Source organism: Geotrypetes seraphini, chromosome 7 (genome assembly GCF_902459505.1).
Source record: "Geotrypetes seraphini chromosome 7, aGeoSer1.1, whole genome shotgun sequence".
NCBI classification, from domain to species: domain Eukaryota; kingdom Metazoa; phylum Chordata; class Amphibia; order Gymnophiona; family Dermophiidae; genus Geotrypetes; species Geotrypetes seraphini.
This window is the reverse complement of record NC_047090.1, coordinates 110,864,994-110,881,386: the sequence shown is the minus strand read 5'-3', so window position 1 is coordinate 110,881,386 and position 16,393 is coordinate 110,864,994. Positions and strand designations below refer to the sequence as shown.

General features: G+C 43.0%; 1 protein-coding gene across 8 annotated transcripts in view; it reads right to left on the bottom strand.

Annotated features, from left to right (window-relative positions):
• RGS6 (regulator of G protein signaling 6) overlaps window positions 1–16,393 on the bottom strand; it is a 497,670-nt gene that overhangs the window by 181,794 nt on the left and 299,483 nt on the right. For 7 of the 8 annotated variants that reach the window (XM_033952620.1, XM_033952619.1, XM_033952621.1 and 4 more), the window contains exon 3: window positions 9,725–9,824. The exons of the other annotated variant lie outside the window; for it this stretch is intronic. In XM_033952620.1, the coding sequence (XP_033808511.1) occupies window positions 9,725–9,824 (100 nt within the window). The remainder of the gene's footprint in view (window positions 1–9,724; window positions 9,825–16,393) is intronic. 8 annotated transcript variants of the gene reach the window in all.

Sequence of the window (16,393 nt, the reverse complement as noted above, 5' to 3'; positions counted from 1 at the left end):
CCTGTGGGTTAAAACCAAGGGCTCGCAGTGCGGGGAAGGGCAGGAGATCAGGCTGAGACGGGGCAGAGAGCAGATCGGGGCAGAGAAGCAGGGCGGCAGAAGGCAGGGCAGTCAGAAAGGACTTGAGAAACTGGTCCTCAGCAGGTCGCTTCTTTTTGGATCAGCCAGCCTAATCGGTGTTCCCTAAAAAGTTTTGTGAATTGCGTCCCTGCCTACTTTGCATACTGTTTCCCCTTATTTGCATACACGGATCGGGACGGGATCGGATCGGAAGAGAGGTTAGTGAATAGGGTTGGGGTCGCAAACCGGCCGGTACACAATCGGTTTGCTTTGTGAATCTAGCCCAATATGTAGAAAAGGAAGAATTGCAAATAAAGCTGGTGTAACTCTCCTCCTCCTTAACCAGGGATTATTTGTCTTCTGGCATAGGATCAAAAGAGTTTAGGAAAAAGTCAAACAAGAAAATTGCAAGTTTCACGACATTCAGATTGGAAGTGATGTGGCTAATTCTGTGTGATTCATGGAGCCTTCTGCGGGAATAAAGCAGGTTTTCCTTTCACTGGAGGAGGAACAGGACATTATTTTACTATTCCATCTAATTTAGAGAGCTGCACAAAAGGTAACATTAAATCAATGTGACAGCCAACAAACCTTTTCCACTCTCATGTTTATTCAGCTTAAAGGGAAGCAGTTTGAAAACATTACAGAAAACCATAGTATGTGTGTGTGCGTATCTATCTATCTATCTATTGTGTGAGTGTGTGTCTGTCTGTCTATCTGTGTGTGTCTATCTATGGGTGTATATGTCTGTGCGTGATTTGGGCACATGCCTGAGTCTGTTTAGGTAGAACTGCTGAATATGAGGTATAAATTATCTGCTTAAGTTAGGAAACTATTTGTGCAGGCCTATTACATAGATAAATTTATCTGAAAACGCTGGGTCCTCCCTTCCCCAGAACACCTCTAATTCCACCTTCTCTGAAATGTGTGACTTCTGGCTATGAGATTACAACTATGCATAAGGATCTATAAGGGGAGTATGCTGTTTAAGATAATATGTTGTCTATGTATGCTGGTCAACTGGAGCTTTTGGGAAAAACAGACTGGGGACATATTAGCTGTTAATCAAGCTTTGGCAAAGAAAAAGGCTCAGGTGAAGATCAAAATTAAGAATTTACAAATGCACAAAAAACCATCTCTATTTAGTTTCCTAAAATATCCTTTAATAAAACCTAAAGATGTAAAAAATATATTTGTTGGAGAATTTATACTATGGACTCAACCTCTTGTAGTGTTGGCTTGAAGGTTCAGACCGGAGCACTCAGCTTCAAGATGCCGTTCCTCTCATTTCAATTACATTTTGTTTTAGCCATTTAGTGCAGAAATTAATATGCATTAACTATAATAAGTGATAGTTGTTTTTTTGTGTGTTAAACACATGGAGGAGCATAAAACAATGTCTAAGTCCGTTTGGGGCCTAGGGCACTAGTCGCCTAAAGTCGGCAGCGTCCAAAGTCCATTCTCGAAAAATATGTCCACATTTTTTTTCTTTAATCGTCTACTACGTCCAGCCGTTTGATCATCCAGACCACTTGTACGTCTATCTTTGTACTACATTCTTGTCCCAAAAATTGTCAAGTCCCAAACACCTAGAACAAGACTTTTTGGGCATGGGAGAGGCCAGCAAAGTGGCCACCCAGACATGGCAAGAGTAGTGGGGCACCTTACAGGACACTGTTATGAACATCACAAAAAGGGTGCTACATAAACATCTCACTATAACGCCCTCGCAGGTCATGGTGAGCATCCTAAAACACCCCCCAAAATCTACAAAACCCACCTGTCTATAACCCCAATAGCCCTTATGGCTGCAGGAAAATAGGGTTTGGGGGGATTTTGGTGGGTGCACATTTTCCACCATGAAAGCAGTGGTTAGAGTGGCTTATGGGCCTGGGTCCTGCTCTCTATGGCTCACTAGCCCCCCCCTCCCACCCCCCACTACTTAAGCCACCTCTGTGCAGTTCTACTAGGCTTTTCTATGCCAGGTGCTGATGTTTTAGAAGCAGGTATGTATGTTTTTATTCTGATTTTATGGCGGGGGGGGGGGGGAGGGAGGGGTCACTGGTTACTGGGGGAGTATGTGAGGGTCTGTACTTTGTCCCTGCAGTGGTTATCTGCTCATTTTGGATACAATCTGGGCAGGGCAGGATTAACCAATAGGCCCAGTAGGTACATGCCTAGGGCCCAAAATGGTCAGGGGGGCCCGATGAAAGAGGGCATCAACATTGTTTTTTCCAAACGGCAATGCGCCCCTCCAGCATCAATCGGCAATGCGGGCCCCCCCTGATCAGCAACGCGGGCCCCCCCCCCAATCGACGGAAAGTAAGACAAGCAAGCAACGCAGGTAAGAAAGGCAACGGGAACTGTAATTGTGCAAGCAGTGCTGCTTGCCCAAAGCTTCCCTCTGACGCAGCTTCCTGTTTCCGTCTGGGCGCATGGTGGGGTGGCGCGGGGCAGGGGGCCCAGTGTACTTGTATGCCTAGGGGCCCTCGACGAATTAATCCTGCCCTGCTTCTGGGCACTTATACCTGGTTTTAGATTGTCTAAGTCACAATGTATAAGTTCCATTCAGGCAACCTCGTAAAACTTTCGATTATCCCTGCAGTACGACTAGGTCTAGGTAAACCCACATCCTGCCCTAACCTTCAAAAACGCCCCTTTAAGCTCTGGGCTTAAAGCGGGATTCAGAGGCCTAAAAAGTCTCTAGATACATCTAAAAACCTATTTCAATTATCGGCACTTGGACTATGTGTCTTTTAGGTTGTCCAAGTGCTGATTTGGGTGGGTTTTTAGACGTATTCCTGTTTCGATTATGAGCCCCTTAGCATGCAGTAATTATCACATTAAAAAGCTAATGGAGCAAATAAAAGGCTCTTTTTCTGTTTTCAGTATTAATAGCCATGCCATAGTGCAAGGCCATTAAAGAAATTAGTGCATGTTCACTTACCACCACCCATTTTATAAGCAGTGCATTAGCAGTTAGTATATGATAACGTATCTGCACAAACTGATAATTATCTTAGGAATGCCAACTTTCTGCCCCAGACATCCCCCCTAAAAGAATTTAAAGAATTTTTAGAACACTGTTGGTACATCCACGTTTGGCTCATACCACAGAACACCTGAACACGTCCAGCAGTACTCCATTGTTTTCGTTTACATGTACAGAATGTAATTTAAAAGATTTATTTTAAATTGCAAAATGTTAAGCAAGGCCGCAGTAGCGAGTCCTGCATGGCAAATATGATGTAGCCCATTCAATTCCTCGCATTTGCCACACTGAGACTTTGTAACATGGGCCCGATGTTCACTCTACGATATAAAGAAAGGCTCATGCTTTCTGAACCCAGATAACTCATCCCATAACGAAACGCTATTCCGGTGGAAAAGAGCTCTTGTATCTGCACACTGAACTTGGTTCTACAGGGCAAGATGGGAAATGGCACATGCTTTCTTTACAAAAAGGAAGATGTCTGTTTCTTTCGTTCTCTGGTAAAGACGAACCCTTTCATCTGCCTTTTCTTTTACAAAGGCTTCCAGATCTTTGCTAGACAGCAATTCATCCTTGAATGGCAGGCTAATTAAATGAGACTTTAAAGAACTCTCTGTGAGCTACATTGTCAACAAGATCTTTCTCCTGGCTGACACTGATATTGGAGTAAATTTTGCAAGAGTGTCCATCATTTTGCTGGCACCTCCCCTCAGGTAATTTTCTACTCCTAGGATAGATAGGAATGCTTTCAGTAAGTCTGTTCTGGAGATCTTGACAGATTTTCAGCAGTACAACCACTTGAAGTACTGGATGCTCACACCAAGTGCACAAATTTGTGGCTGCCCCATCACTCCAAAAGCTGCCTTTGTGATAGGAATTCAGTGACCACAAAAGCAGACTCTAAGGTTTGAGTATCCAGCACCTGTCATCAGTATTTTCTAGGGATGTACATGGTCAGAACACTAAAAGGAAACTTTGGGTTCTTTGTCTGAGGTGTGCTAACGGAGCCCATTGCTTACCTAGGGGGTGTAGATGCTCAGTGACCTTAGTGCATCTGGGCCCTGGTAAGAAAGAGTGAACAGCACAGATCGGGAGGAGGGCAGAGGCAGCAATTCAAAGCTGCATCTCTCTAAGCTTCAAAGGCTGGCAATTCAGACAGACTGGTATGTGAGGTGCAGAAATTAATTTAGGCGGGAACCGGCCAGAAGGCAAGACACCCGCCAGAGGAAGGCACCAAGTTGAGGCACAGCATGGAGGGAGGGAAACAGCAAAGGTAGGGGGAATGATTATATCTTCAATTTAGTGATTGAATTGTGTTAATTGTGAGAATTTACACCCGTGGTCTATATTTTGCACTGTTCAGGAAGAAATGCATTTGTTTCTATTTCTCTGGGGGTTGTACTACATGCAGAGTCTTGAATCTTAGGGTTTTGTTTGTATATGTTAGTACTTTTAGTTTTTGGTCCCGTATTTGCATAGGGGTTATCTGTTTTCTGGTAGGAATGAATGTTGAGAAGTATAGAGTGTGCTTTGTGTAGTTTAATTTTGTGGTTAACCATTATATGTTGTTAATAAGATTATATTGTGTGTGTATATATGAAAAATCAACTGAAAAAATGGTGTCCCAATTAGTACTACTATGGGGGCGGAGTCTGGGGCAGAGATTGGGCGGGGTCTGACACTCGACTTAGCCTGTTTTTTGGATTTCGGCCCCTTAATGTGACTGAGTTTGACACCCCTGATTTAGAGCCTCCTGATGAAGAAGACTGAGGAGTTTCCTTATAGCAAACTGAAAGTTGTGCTAAACTGGGTTAAATTCCAGAAGGTAGCTTTACACTTGATATAAATCTCCAGCTGTCAGGACAGTGGACTGAGAATATAAATTTGTCTCACACAGAAACTCAAGCTGTATTTTAAATCGAATTCTAAGGGTGAAAGGTGAATGCTGTTATCAGCTGGAGCACCAGCTTATCCTTTTCAAGTTATATCCTTCTTTCAGTACATCATACTGAATAAGATAAACTAAGCCTTGGATTTCTCTCTTTTTTTTTTGTCTGTAAGAAACATGATTACTATAACTAGCCCTAACTGCTCAAACTGGAAATAACAAGAGAATGCAAATTCTTCAGTGTGGGCAGTACTGTCTAGGTCGTAGTCCTTATTAGGGATGTGCATGGCCAGAAAGGAAATTGGTTTGTTTTTATATTTTTTCAAATTTTTTTTTTCAGTTGGTTTCACACATTCATTTTTAGGGACCTTTTACTAAGCTGTGCTAAAAAGTAGCCAGTGCTATCCCCAGCATGGGTCTTGCCTACGTCGAGGCACCCTCTGACACCTACCTGAAAAGTAGGCCTGGTTAGGGGCAGAGAATAGGTGTGGTAAACTTAGGCACTGGTAAATTAGGCCCAGTAAAATCTAGTCTAATATACTGGCACCTATCTCAAGTGAGTAGCGATGACTAAGTTCACTTAGTTGCCGTTAGACGTGATTGACAACCGCGTGGAATGGTGTCTACAATGTAGGCATGCTTAGGCACCATTTATAGAATCTGGCCCTAAGGGCTCACACGCTAATCCTGTGCTAATTGGTTAGCATGCAGTGATGTAGCTGTGTTAATCCATAAGCTCAGTACATGCTTACTCTCTATCTCTCCAGCCGCGCCACATTGCTAAAAAATAAAATCTATTTTTTAGCATGTGGGAAGCTTGTGCCAATCCCAAAACTACCAAGGGACACCTGGGCACACCCCACGTTAGTATAATTGACATTAGTTAGTCCTATGCCCTTATGACAGCCATTGAGCTGGTTTAAGTGCTCACACCTACAGTTGAAACAAAACCTTGGATTGCAAGGGACTTGGTTTGCAAGTGTTTTGCAAGACAAGCAAAACATTTTATTAAATTTTAACTTGATATACAAGCAATGTCTTGCAATACATCACAACTGAGCCGATGGTTCTTCTCCCTCTGATGCTGCGGGAGTGTAGTGACTGTTCTAAATGAGCGAGATCTTGCAATACAAGTATGTATAGTATTTTGTAGTAAAGTTTTTGGGTTGTGGAATGAATCGTCCGAGTTTCCATTATTTCCTATGGGGAAATTCGCTTTGATATACGAGTGCTTTGGATTACAAGCATGCTTCTGGAACGAATTATGCTTGCAAACCAAGGTTTTACTGTATTCTATAATGGCAATTAGGCATATAATTGCCATTACAGAATTTATGTCTAACTTAGACGCCTTTTCTCGAATTTACTTACAGTGCTGTGCATGTCTAGAAGCACTATAGAAATGATTAGTAGCAGTAGTTCTAGTACTTCAAATTCAAGTTTAAGTTTCAAGTTTATTATCAAATTTGATTAATCGCCTATTCCAAATTCTAGGCGATGTACAAATAATTAAAATTACAGAGTTGGGGGTAACAGACACAGCTAACAAAAAACTAAGTCTACTAAACATGATAAAAAACAAACTTATACAAACATATTGAAACATGAGGAGAGGATAGGAAAGAAATACAATCTGATTATAAAGAAAACAATTAAGGTTGAATACGATAGGAAAGGGAAAGAAAAAACCAAAATATTTTTGAGGATAAAAGAGTGCAAAACATTTAAAATGTTCTTCTCAGTCACCTGGGAACAAAGGAAGATGGTGTCCTACTCAAATGGGAGGCAAAAGGGCATGTTAAATTTTAAAAAATTACACGTTACTGTGGAGTTTAAAATATTTAGTTCTGCACAGTGCATCATAGACATCAATGAGAGTAATCAATGAGAGTAAAAAATCATGTAGGTCTATGTGATCTGTTTATCCATATTCACCAAGCCATGCCTAGAAAGTAAGGTAATATTTTAAAAACTTTTATCACATTATTTATGACTTTCTTCATGATTGATTTGTCTCATGATCCTTCTTCCTGCAAAATTTTCTTTGTAAGCTCTTTGGAGACATAAATCATCTCTTCTTTAACACCTTAAGTTTAAAGTTATTTCTTGTTCCTCCCATATTTGGGCTTGTGACAGAATAATGTAATAGTTAACAGGGAGGTTTTTCAGCTACCCTGTGTTAATCTTGGTCACTGAATACCTTATCATATCTTAGTAAATAAAGGCATTAATTCTATATTTATTTTATTTAAAAATTAATATCCCACATTATCAAAACATTCTAAGCAGGTTACAAGTGAGCATATATAAAAGTAAAAACAAAACATTAAAAAAGTCATACATAAAGGGCCTGTTTTACAAAGCAGCGCGGCAACAGCCCCCAAAGCCCTTCAAATCTCTATGGGCTTTGGGGCCGTTACCACGCTGCAGCCGCTAGCGAGGCTTTAAAAACAGGCCCAAAATGTAGTTGCTAAATCAGTCGGGCCGAGAATCCATCCACAATAGCAACTTAAGGACTTTTTTTTACTAAATGGCACTAGAGGTTTTTAGCTTGGGCTGGCGAGGTAAATGCTCCAATGTTTATAAAATTCCTATGAGTGTTGGAACATTTACCTCACCAGCCTGCACTATAAACCTCTAGCACCATTTAGTAAAACCCAGCATACGTTTGATCACGTGCTTGTAAAAATAAGTAAGACTTCAATGGTTTTCTAAATGAAAGCAAAGACGTCATTTGCCTTAACTAGTGCTGCCTGATTCAGAAAAAAAAATCAATTTGATTCGATTCTCCTGTCCAATTGGGCAATTAATCCTATTTAACAGTTGAAGGGGTCATTTAACACTTTTTTTATAAGGAAAAAAGTCTCAGGAGCACTATGCACAGTGACACCACTGTAGCGTATTTTAATTAGTTTCTTCGCTCCTTATTGCAGTCATAGGCAAAAACCCGCTAGTGAACTACTTTTTTTTCCATTTTACTTTTTTTCTCGTTTTTCTTTATTCTTTTGAATCTATAATAAAAAAAACGCTAAGCGTGCATGCGCACTCTCACCGCGTGCTTCCCTGATCCCTGTTCTGTCGCGCTGTGCCGGCAAGAGTACGCATGCGCGCTTACTATGTCACCAGGACTCCAGGACGCGTGGAGCGGCGACTGCCAGGAGGAGGGCTTTGAGGCAAGGTGGCTGTCGGCAGAGGGCAGACGCCGGGCCAGGACGGAGAGCAGCTGCATCGCTGGAACCTCCTCGCACAATCCCTCAAGCGCCATCTTTGCAGAAGACGCTGCCTCCCGTCGTCGATTTCGTTTACTAGACCGGAAGTGATCCCTTCCTGTCCATGATACATTCAACAAAGAATACAGTTGAGAATATGGAAAAAGAAGAAATAAATCTGTTTCACAACCAGGAGAAAAGTGGTGTGGACAGCTCTGATCAAAAGTATGCCTTGTATACCTTGGCGAGGAAAACAAATCTTGGCCAATGAGATGTTTTTATGGAATGGTTGACAGCTCTGCTCTCAATGCATTTATCATTTTCACTCACAATGACCCTACCTTTGAAGGGAACAAAAAAAGACTAGCAACAAAAATTCTTGAAGGAGCTGGCGATTGCTTTGATTAAGCTGCACGTTCGACACCATTTAGGAGTGCAACAAACCCTGCCATATGTGAAACATGTCATTCACAGCTGTGGAATATTACCAGAAGCATCCTTAGTGGGCCCAAGTAACACCCAGCGTCATTCAGCACAGCACAAGAGATACTTCATTTGTCCAATATAGAAGAACAAGAAAACAAAATTTACATGTATTACATGCAATAACTTTGTCTGTAAAGATCGCAGTAAGTGGATTTGCAATCAGTGCTAGGCCTAACAAGAAGAGATATAATCAGAAAGTCAACCTGTAGTATTAGAAAGTTTTTTTTAGTTTGTTATCTTTCTTTTTCTGTATCTTTTTCCAAAGTAGCGTCATGCTTTCAGGAAAAAATTATTGAAAACATTTCTGAGGTAGTTATGTTTCAATTTGTCAGTTTCAACACTTTTGTGTTTCTTTTTCAATGTTATAATGAGAAATATATCCACAACTGTGTTTTAAAAAGTTATTAATGCAATAAAATGTTTAATAAAAAAACAGTTTTTATTTTGTAGAATATTATTTTTATATGGCGGGGTCAAACTGATCCCATGGTACTGATAACGCAATTATTTTCATGGTACCAGAAGAGGGTTAAATATAGTGGAAGATCCTCTACATTGTTCTGGTCAGGCCCTATCTTCATGCAAGTGAATTCGGTAGAAAGAGGGGACAGCATTTACCCTATGACCTTAATGTCCACATAGATGTTCCATAAAGATCATGACACTGTTCTTGAATCATAGATGCCTGTATCTGACTTCTGTGAAAAAAAATCCCTTTTTGGGTATGATCAAACATGAGGTTGAAGCTGATCACTTCCTGGATCTTGCGTTTAAAGTTAGAATCCATCTAACATGGGAGATAATTTTCTGTCATCTGATCCCATCAGGGATTAAAAACATTTAGGCCGCAGCAAAACAGGGACAATTAAACCACCAAACAAAACTCAAACAAAAGGGCTCCCTGTAATAACGTACTCGTGCAAATCACAGAGTTCACTGAATTGTTGAAAGTAAAATCAGACAGCATTGTTGAATATTCATATTGTCTTGAACTGCTGTGGCCAACATTTAAGCAAGAACAGTAACTGCGTTGGCTGAATATTGACCTAACAAAGTAGGGGCTCAGCCCTAGAAATGAATTTGCCTTACCTGTGACCACACTAGGGATTTTAGACAGAAAGCTCTTAACTGTTCGAATGGGTACCCCTCCTGCTTTGTCATCTTGCATCTTTGTAATAATATCTTCAATCTGGAAAGAAGCAAGAAAGAACAAAACCAAATCAGTTTGTCTTTCAAATCATGTTTTGGGAATTTTTATTTTTCAGAACTTGCATAAGAGGATTTGGTTAAATGAACATTAAACAAAGAAAAGTCATCTGTGGGGGAGTGATTGGAACCCGTTAATATACTGTGCAAACATATGGCTAGAATTACTAACACGCTGTCACATTAATGCACGTTATTTGTAATTCAGCCCCACTGCATAAAACAGGACCTATTCTAAAATAACATGTGCTAATGGGATTACTGCCTGCTAATTCAGTGGTACATGTTAGTAACTTTAGCAAATTTTGCTATTGAACAAGGAGAGAGAATGGAAAAGTATTTCATTTTCATGTTATCCTAAACAGTGTTCATCAAAGAACATTATGGATTTATTTCAGAAGCTATAGTCATAATTTGTACACATGTATACCCAATCTCAGACAGCCAATATTTACATATGTAAATCTTCACCATATATAAATATCAAGGAGACGAGGTCTGAATGTGATTTTGAGGAGATCAAAAATCTATAAGTACATTCCCCATTTTATAAAGGGAATATATACTGTATGTATGACCCAATAATTCAATAACGAGACCTACAGCTGCTCCCTTCCATGTATAGGTTTGCAAATAGGGGAAAAAATAAGGATTTTGGCCTCTGGGGAGAAAGGAAGAACTGTGGGTGTCATCCCTGACTATATCTGAGTCCCAGGACCAATTTGTAAGGAGATGATGGCTATTTATGAAAGTCACGCTTTAATGATGTCAGCATAGCTTGAGGGGTTAACTACCCTGGCCATATGCAGTTCAAGAGATGAGATAAGTTTAAATTAAACAATATTTATTGTATGATATATGGAGTATGAATAATTATATTAAGATTTGACTACATTTATCATTTAAAATTTATTGAGAAAAGGCTAATTGGCCTGACATCCTCTGTTCTTTATTTTTGGGATCATCATCAATTGGTTCTCCTCATATCCTTAGACTTATCATCAGCCTTTGACACTATAGATCACCATCTTCTTCTAAGTAGACTCAGATCATTAGGAATTACTGATGTTGTTCTCCAATGGTTTCAGTCTTATTTTTCAGAACGATCATTAAAGGTAACATTCAATAACTCATCTTCGAATACAATTTCAACAAGTTTTGGGATTCCGCAAGGATCAAGTCTATCTCCCTTATTGTTTAATGTGTCTGGCTCCTCTGTTAACTCTTAATCAATCAATTGGGTTCACACCATTTGCATATGCTGATGATGTTCAACTTCTGTATCCCTTTGATGTAAGTTCAGTCAAAGAAATCTCAGCAATCAATGAGAAATTGTCGAAAATATCCAAATGATTACATGATAATAAGATGGCTTTTAACACATCTAAAACAGAGATTAAGCTATTTCCATGTAGGGAGGGACAGAAATTAGGAGTCTGCATAAACATAAACAAAACTATACATAAGGAAGTCACTAAGGTAAAGATACTCGGGGTCATTTTGGACCAGAAATTGAACTATCATGATCAAATAAGTTCACTTGAGTAGAGGTAGGTTATAAAAATAGTCAGGGACCACTGCTCAGGCAATAGGCCTGATGGGCCGCCGCGGGAGCGGACCGCTGGGCGAGATGGACCTCTGGTCTGCCTCAGCGGAGGCAACTTCTTATGTTCTTAAACTGGTTTTATAGGTTAAGGTTGATTAGATCCTCATTTCTTGATGAATCATCACTGAATATTTTAATATACTCATTAATCATATCAAAAATTGACTACTGTAATGCTTTGTACAAGGGAATAACCTTAAAAGACATACGTAGATTGTAAATCCTTCAAAACACCGCAATAAAAATAATTACCATAAGAAAATAATTTGATCATGTGACTCCCCTCTTAAAGGAAAAGCATTGGTTACCTGTAAATCATAGAATTACATATAAAATAAAATTACTTACACACAAAACAATAACGAACAAAGCTCCTGCATTCCTAGAAAGGCTTCTAGTTCCTTATATTCCTACAAAATCTTTACGATCTGAAGAAAAATCTCTCTTCTTAGTCCCTTCACTAAGACTCATTTATTCAAGGAGGGATATGATCTTTTTTGTCACGGCCCCTCAAATCTGGAATTCGCTTCCAATCAATATAAGGGAAGAAAAATTACTTAGTAAGTTTAAAAGTCTTCTGAAAAGCGGGCTTTTTAAGGATGCCTTTAACCGAGTTATTTGAATTCTATATAATCAGGATACTCTACAGCAGACTAATAGTGTTGTTAAGTGAAAATTAAGCGGGAAACCTTTTCCCATCCTATTGTTTCATTACCTATGCCCTTTTTATTTGTTTATGAATTGTATTTAATTCTTTTTTTTTCCTCTTGTGTCTTGTTTTGTCAAAAGTTGTATTAATTGGTTTAATCAATATGTTTTTTTCTCTTACCCTGATTTTTTTGCTATTTGTAAATCGCATTGGATTATGATTTTGCGATCAAATCAAATTTTTAAATAAACTTGAAACTAATGACAAAGTAGGTGTGTAAATCTTAGTAACTATGAAAGTATTTGAGCTCTAAGTGGCACCACTGAAGCCCATGAATAGGGGTGATTGTCTTCTGGCTATATTTTATCTTATGAGGATAATAGCGAAGTGCTTTTAAATATAGCATTTGAAAATAGGCATAAAATAGGTATGTATTCTGAAATTTCTAGAGGTTCCCTGTTATAAAATTACCACACCATTTAGAACCAGTATGGTTCCAAGGGCAGAGCTGCAGTCAGACTGAGGCAGGAATGGGAGACAAGGTAAGGGAGACAAAATCTGATTTTGATTCTCATTTTTTTTTTAATTGTAATTTTTCCCCTTCTATCCTTTTTGTTCTACCCTTCTCCCCCCAAGTAGGTCTGTTTTTGTACTGTTTTTGTCTTTTGTTTATTTTTTATTTTAACTGTACAACGCTTTGAAATGTTATGTTAAGCGTTTTATCAAATTTTTAATAAACTATGAAACTGGTGTATTCAAACTTCTCTAGTAGTGACAGATAAAAATACATATGAGAAAGGTCAGTAGGATGGCCTGTGTGGTCAGTGTGTGTCGACCTCTGTGTAGGGTTGTCATATGGCTCCAGAAAAAGGAGGACGGATTAAAAGCAATGAAAGTAAAACCCGGATGTCTCAATCCGTCCTCCTTTTTCTGAAGCCATATGGTAACCTTACCTCTGTGGACAGCTTAGCAGAGCTGCTATTCTCATATGTAAGACTAAAAGCCTGCGGCATTACAGTAGATATGTTGACTCCACCAAAGGTATCATGGTTCTTTTTGTCTGTTCTTTAGGAAATCAACACCTGTGCAGTGTTTGCTTAGTAGAAAATAACAAATTCAATCTCCTTCGTCAATAAAGTCATCAAAAATGAAACTGTTTCAGAACGGCACAAGCTATTTGTTTCATCTCAGTAATTCAGTGCTTTGCCAAACCACTAGTGGACCATTATATGCAGATGTAACTGCAAGTGAACACACTTGCTTAATTGGAAACACGTCAGCAATAAGCCAGTGGGGAAAGAGCTGCAGAATTTAAGGACCATTTGATCTTGTACATATTTCTTCAAACAACAATACAATTGCTTACAAAGGAGTTTTCAGACAGAACTGGCTGCAACTCAGTGAGAAGTTATCAAAGGATATTTGCCTTTCTGTGGCTTGAACCAGAACTCTTCCCTTCCCCATCCCCCCTAAATATTCCAGGTTGCTGGAGCACTCTTCCCCTTTCTCCCTTCTTACTTATACATATTTTTACTACTACTACTTATAATTTAATAGCACTACTAGACATATGCAATATTGTACATCAAAACATAGAAGAGACAGTCCCTGCTCAAAAGAGCTTACAATCTGTAGGGATGGAGGTCTGATAAATTCTGATCCAGGGCATCAGAACACAGGCAAGGTCAGCATACAGGTAGTTCTGAACCAGGCCAGGTCGGCACACTGATCTAGGCCCTGTGTGTGGATCTAGGCCCTGAGTAAGGCTCTGTGCTCCAGTGAAAGAACTATGAATTATTCCCATTCCCTCTCCCTTCTTGCCATGCAGCCATTCTAAGTAAAGGAAAATGCTAGCATCTTGTCACAAGATCCTTGTCACATATTAACCTGACACAGGTTTACCCTTATCCCTTATATGTGCAACAATCAGACTTTGCCTATGTGCAGGCCCTGAGCTTAAGGCTAATCAAGAGAGCTTAAGAAGCATGCATTATAACCTTTGGACTGTCACATGCTTATCTTATTTGAGCTGTCCTTATTTGGAAAGGACATCAGCTGACAGGCATTGCACAGACTTTGCATATGTGCAAAGACTCAGGCTCTGTCCACGTGTTAATCAGGCCCTTGTCTAAGTGCTGAGTTGGAGGATGATCACGAGGTAAAAGCACGAGGTAAGGGGAGGGTGATCACAATGTATAAGCATGTATCTTTCTTTGTATCCACCAATGTAAAAGCATGTACCTTTGTCCTCACCAATCATGAGATGTGTAAATGAGGGAGTTACCGTATTTTCTCGCATATAACGCGCGCGTTATACGTGGTTTTTACGTACCGCGCACACCCTTGCGCGTTATATGCGTGAGCGCGTTGTACAAAAATTTTTTTACATAGTTCCCCCCCACGTCTGATTCAACCCCCCCCCCCCGCAGGACCGCTCGCACCCCCACCCCGAAGGACCGCTCGCACGGACCCGCACCCCCACCCCGAAGGACCGCTCGCACGCACTCCCACCCGCACCCACACCCCCACCCTGAAGGACCGCTCGCACCCACACAGCCTCCCGACCCCCCCCCCATCATGTAGAAGCTCCTACCGGTGTCCTGCTGCTTCCTCTTGGCGGTCCCGACACGATCGGGGCAAGAGGGAGCTCAAGCCCTCTTGCCCCCCTGACTCCCCGACACGATCGGGGCAAAAGGGAGCCCAAGCCCTCTTTCCCCGCCGACTCCCCAACTCCCCGACAATATCGGGCCAGGAGGGAGCCCAAGTCCTCCTGGCCCTGGCGACCCCCCCCCCCGCTAGTTGTTCGGGCCAGGAGGGAGCCCAAACCCTCCTGGCCACGGTGACCCCCCTACCCCCACCCCGCACTACATTACGGGCAGGAGGGATCCCAGGCCCTCCTGCCCTCGACGCAAACCCCCCTCCCCCCAACGACCGTCCCCCCCAAGAACCTCCGACCGCCCCCCAGCCGACCCGCGACCCCCGTGGCTGACCCCCATGACACCCCCACCCCCCTTCCCCGTACCTTTGTATAGTTGGCCGGACAGACGGGAGCCAAACCCGGCAGGCAGCCAACGACGGAATGAGGGCGGATTGGCCCATCCATCCCAAAGCTCCACCTACTGGTGGGGCCTAAGGCGCCTGGGCCAATCAGAATAGGCCCGGGAGCCTTAGGTCCCACCTGGGGGCGGGGCCTGAGGCACATGGGCTCGACCATGTGCCTCAGGCCCCGCCCCCAGGTGGGACCTAAGGCTCCCGGGCCTATTCTGATTGGCCCAGGTGCCTTAGGCCCCACCAGTAGGCGGAGCTTTGGGACGGATGGGCCAATCCGGCCTCATTCCGTCGTTGGCTGCCTGCCGGACAGGCGGGTTTGGCTCCCGTCTGTCCGACCAACTATACAAAGGTACGGGGAAGGGGGGTGGGGGTGTCGTGGGGGTCGGCCAGGGGGGTCGCGGGTCGGCTGGGGGGGCGGTCGGAGGTTCTTGGGGGGTGCGGTCGTTGGGGGGAGGGGGGTTTGCGTCGAGGGCAGGAGGGCCTGGGATCCCTCCTGCCCGTAATGTAGTGCGGGGTGGGGGTAGGGGGTCGCCGTGGCCAGGAGGGTTTGGGCTCCCTCCTGGCCCGAACAACTAGTGGGGGGGGGGGGTTCGCAAGAGCCAGGAGGACTTGGGCTCCCTCCTGGCCCGATATTGTCGGGGAGTTGGGGAGTCGGCGGGGCAAGAGGGCTTGGGCTCCCTTTTGCCCCGATCGTGTCGGGGAGTCAGGGGGGCAAGAGGGCTTGAGCTCCCTCTTGCCCCGATCGTGTCGGGGGTGCCGCGGTTGGCTGGGGCAAGAGGGCTTGAGCTCCCTCTTGCCCCGATCGTGTCAGGGGTGCCGCGGTTGGCTGGGGCAAGAGGGCTTGAGCTCCCTCTTGCCCCGATCGTGTCGGGGAGTCGGGACCGCTAAGAGGAAGCAGCAGGACACCGGTAGGAGCTTCTACATGATGGGGGGGTCGGGAGGATGTGGGGGTGCGAGCGATCCTTCAGGGTGGGGGTGCGAGTGCGAGTGGGAGTGCGTGCGAGTGGTCCTTCGGGGTGGGGGGGTGGGTGCGTGCGAGCGGTCCTTCGGGGTGGGGGTGCGAGCGGTCCTGGGGGGGGTGAATCAGACGTCGGGGGGGCATCAGGCTTTCAGGGTGGGGACAGGACTTCAAGGGGGAGGGGAGAGGAGAGTCGGGCGGGCGAAAGGAGAGTCGGGGTGGCCAGAGGAGAGTCAGGCGGCGACAGGAGAGTCGGGCAGCATGCGCGGTATACGGGTGTGCGCGGTA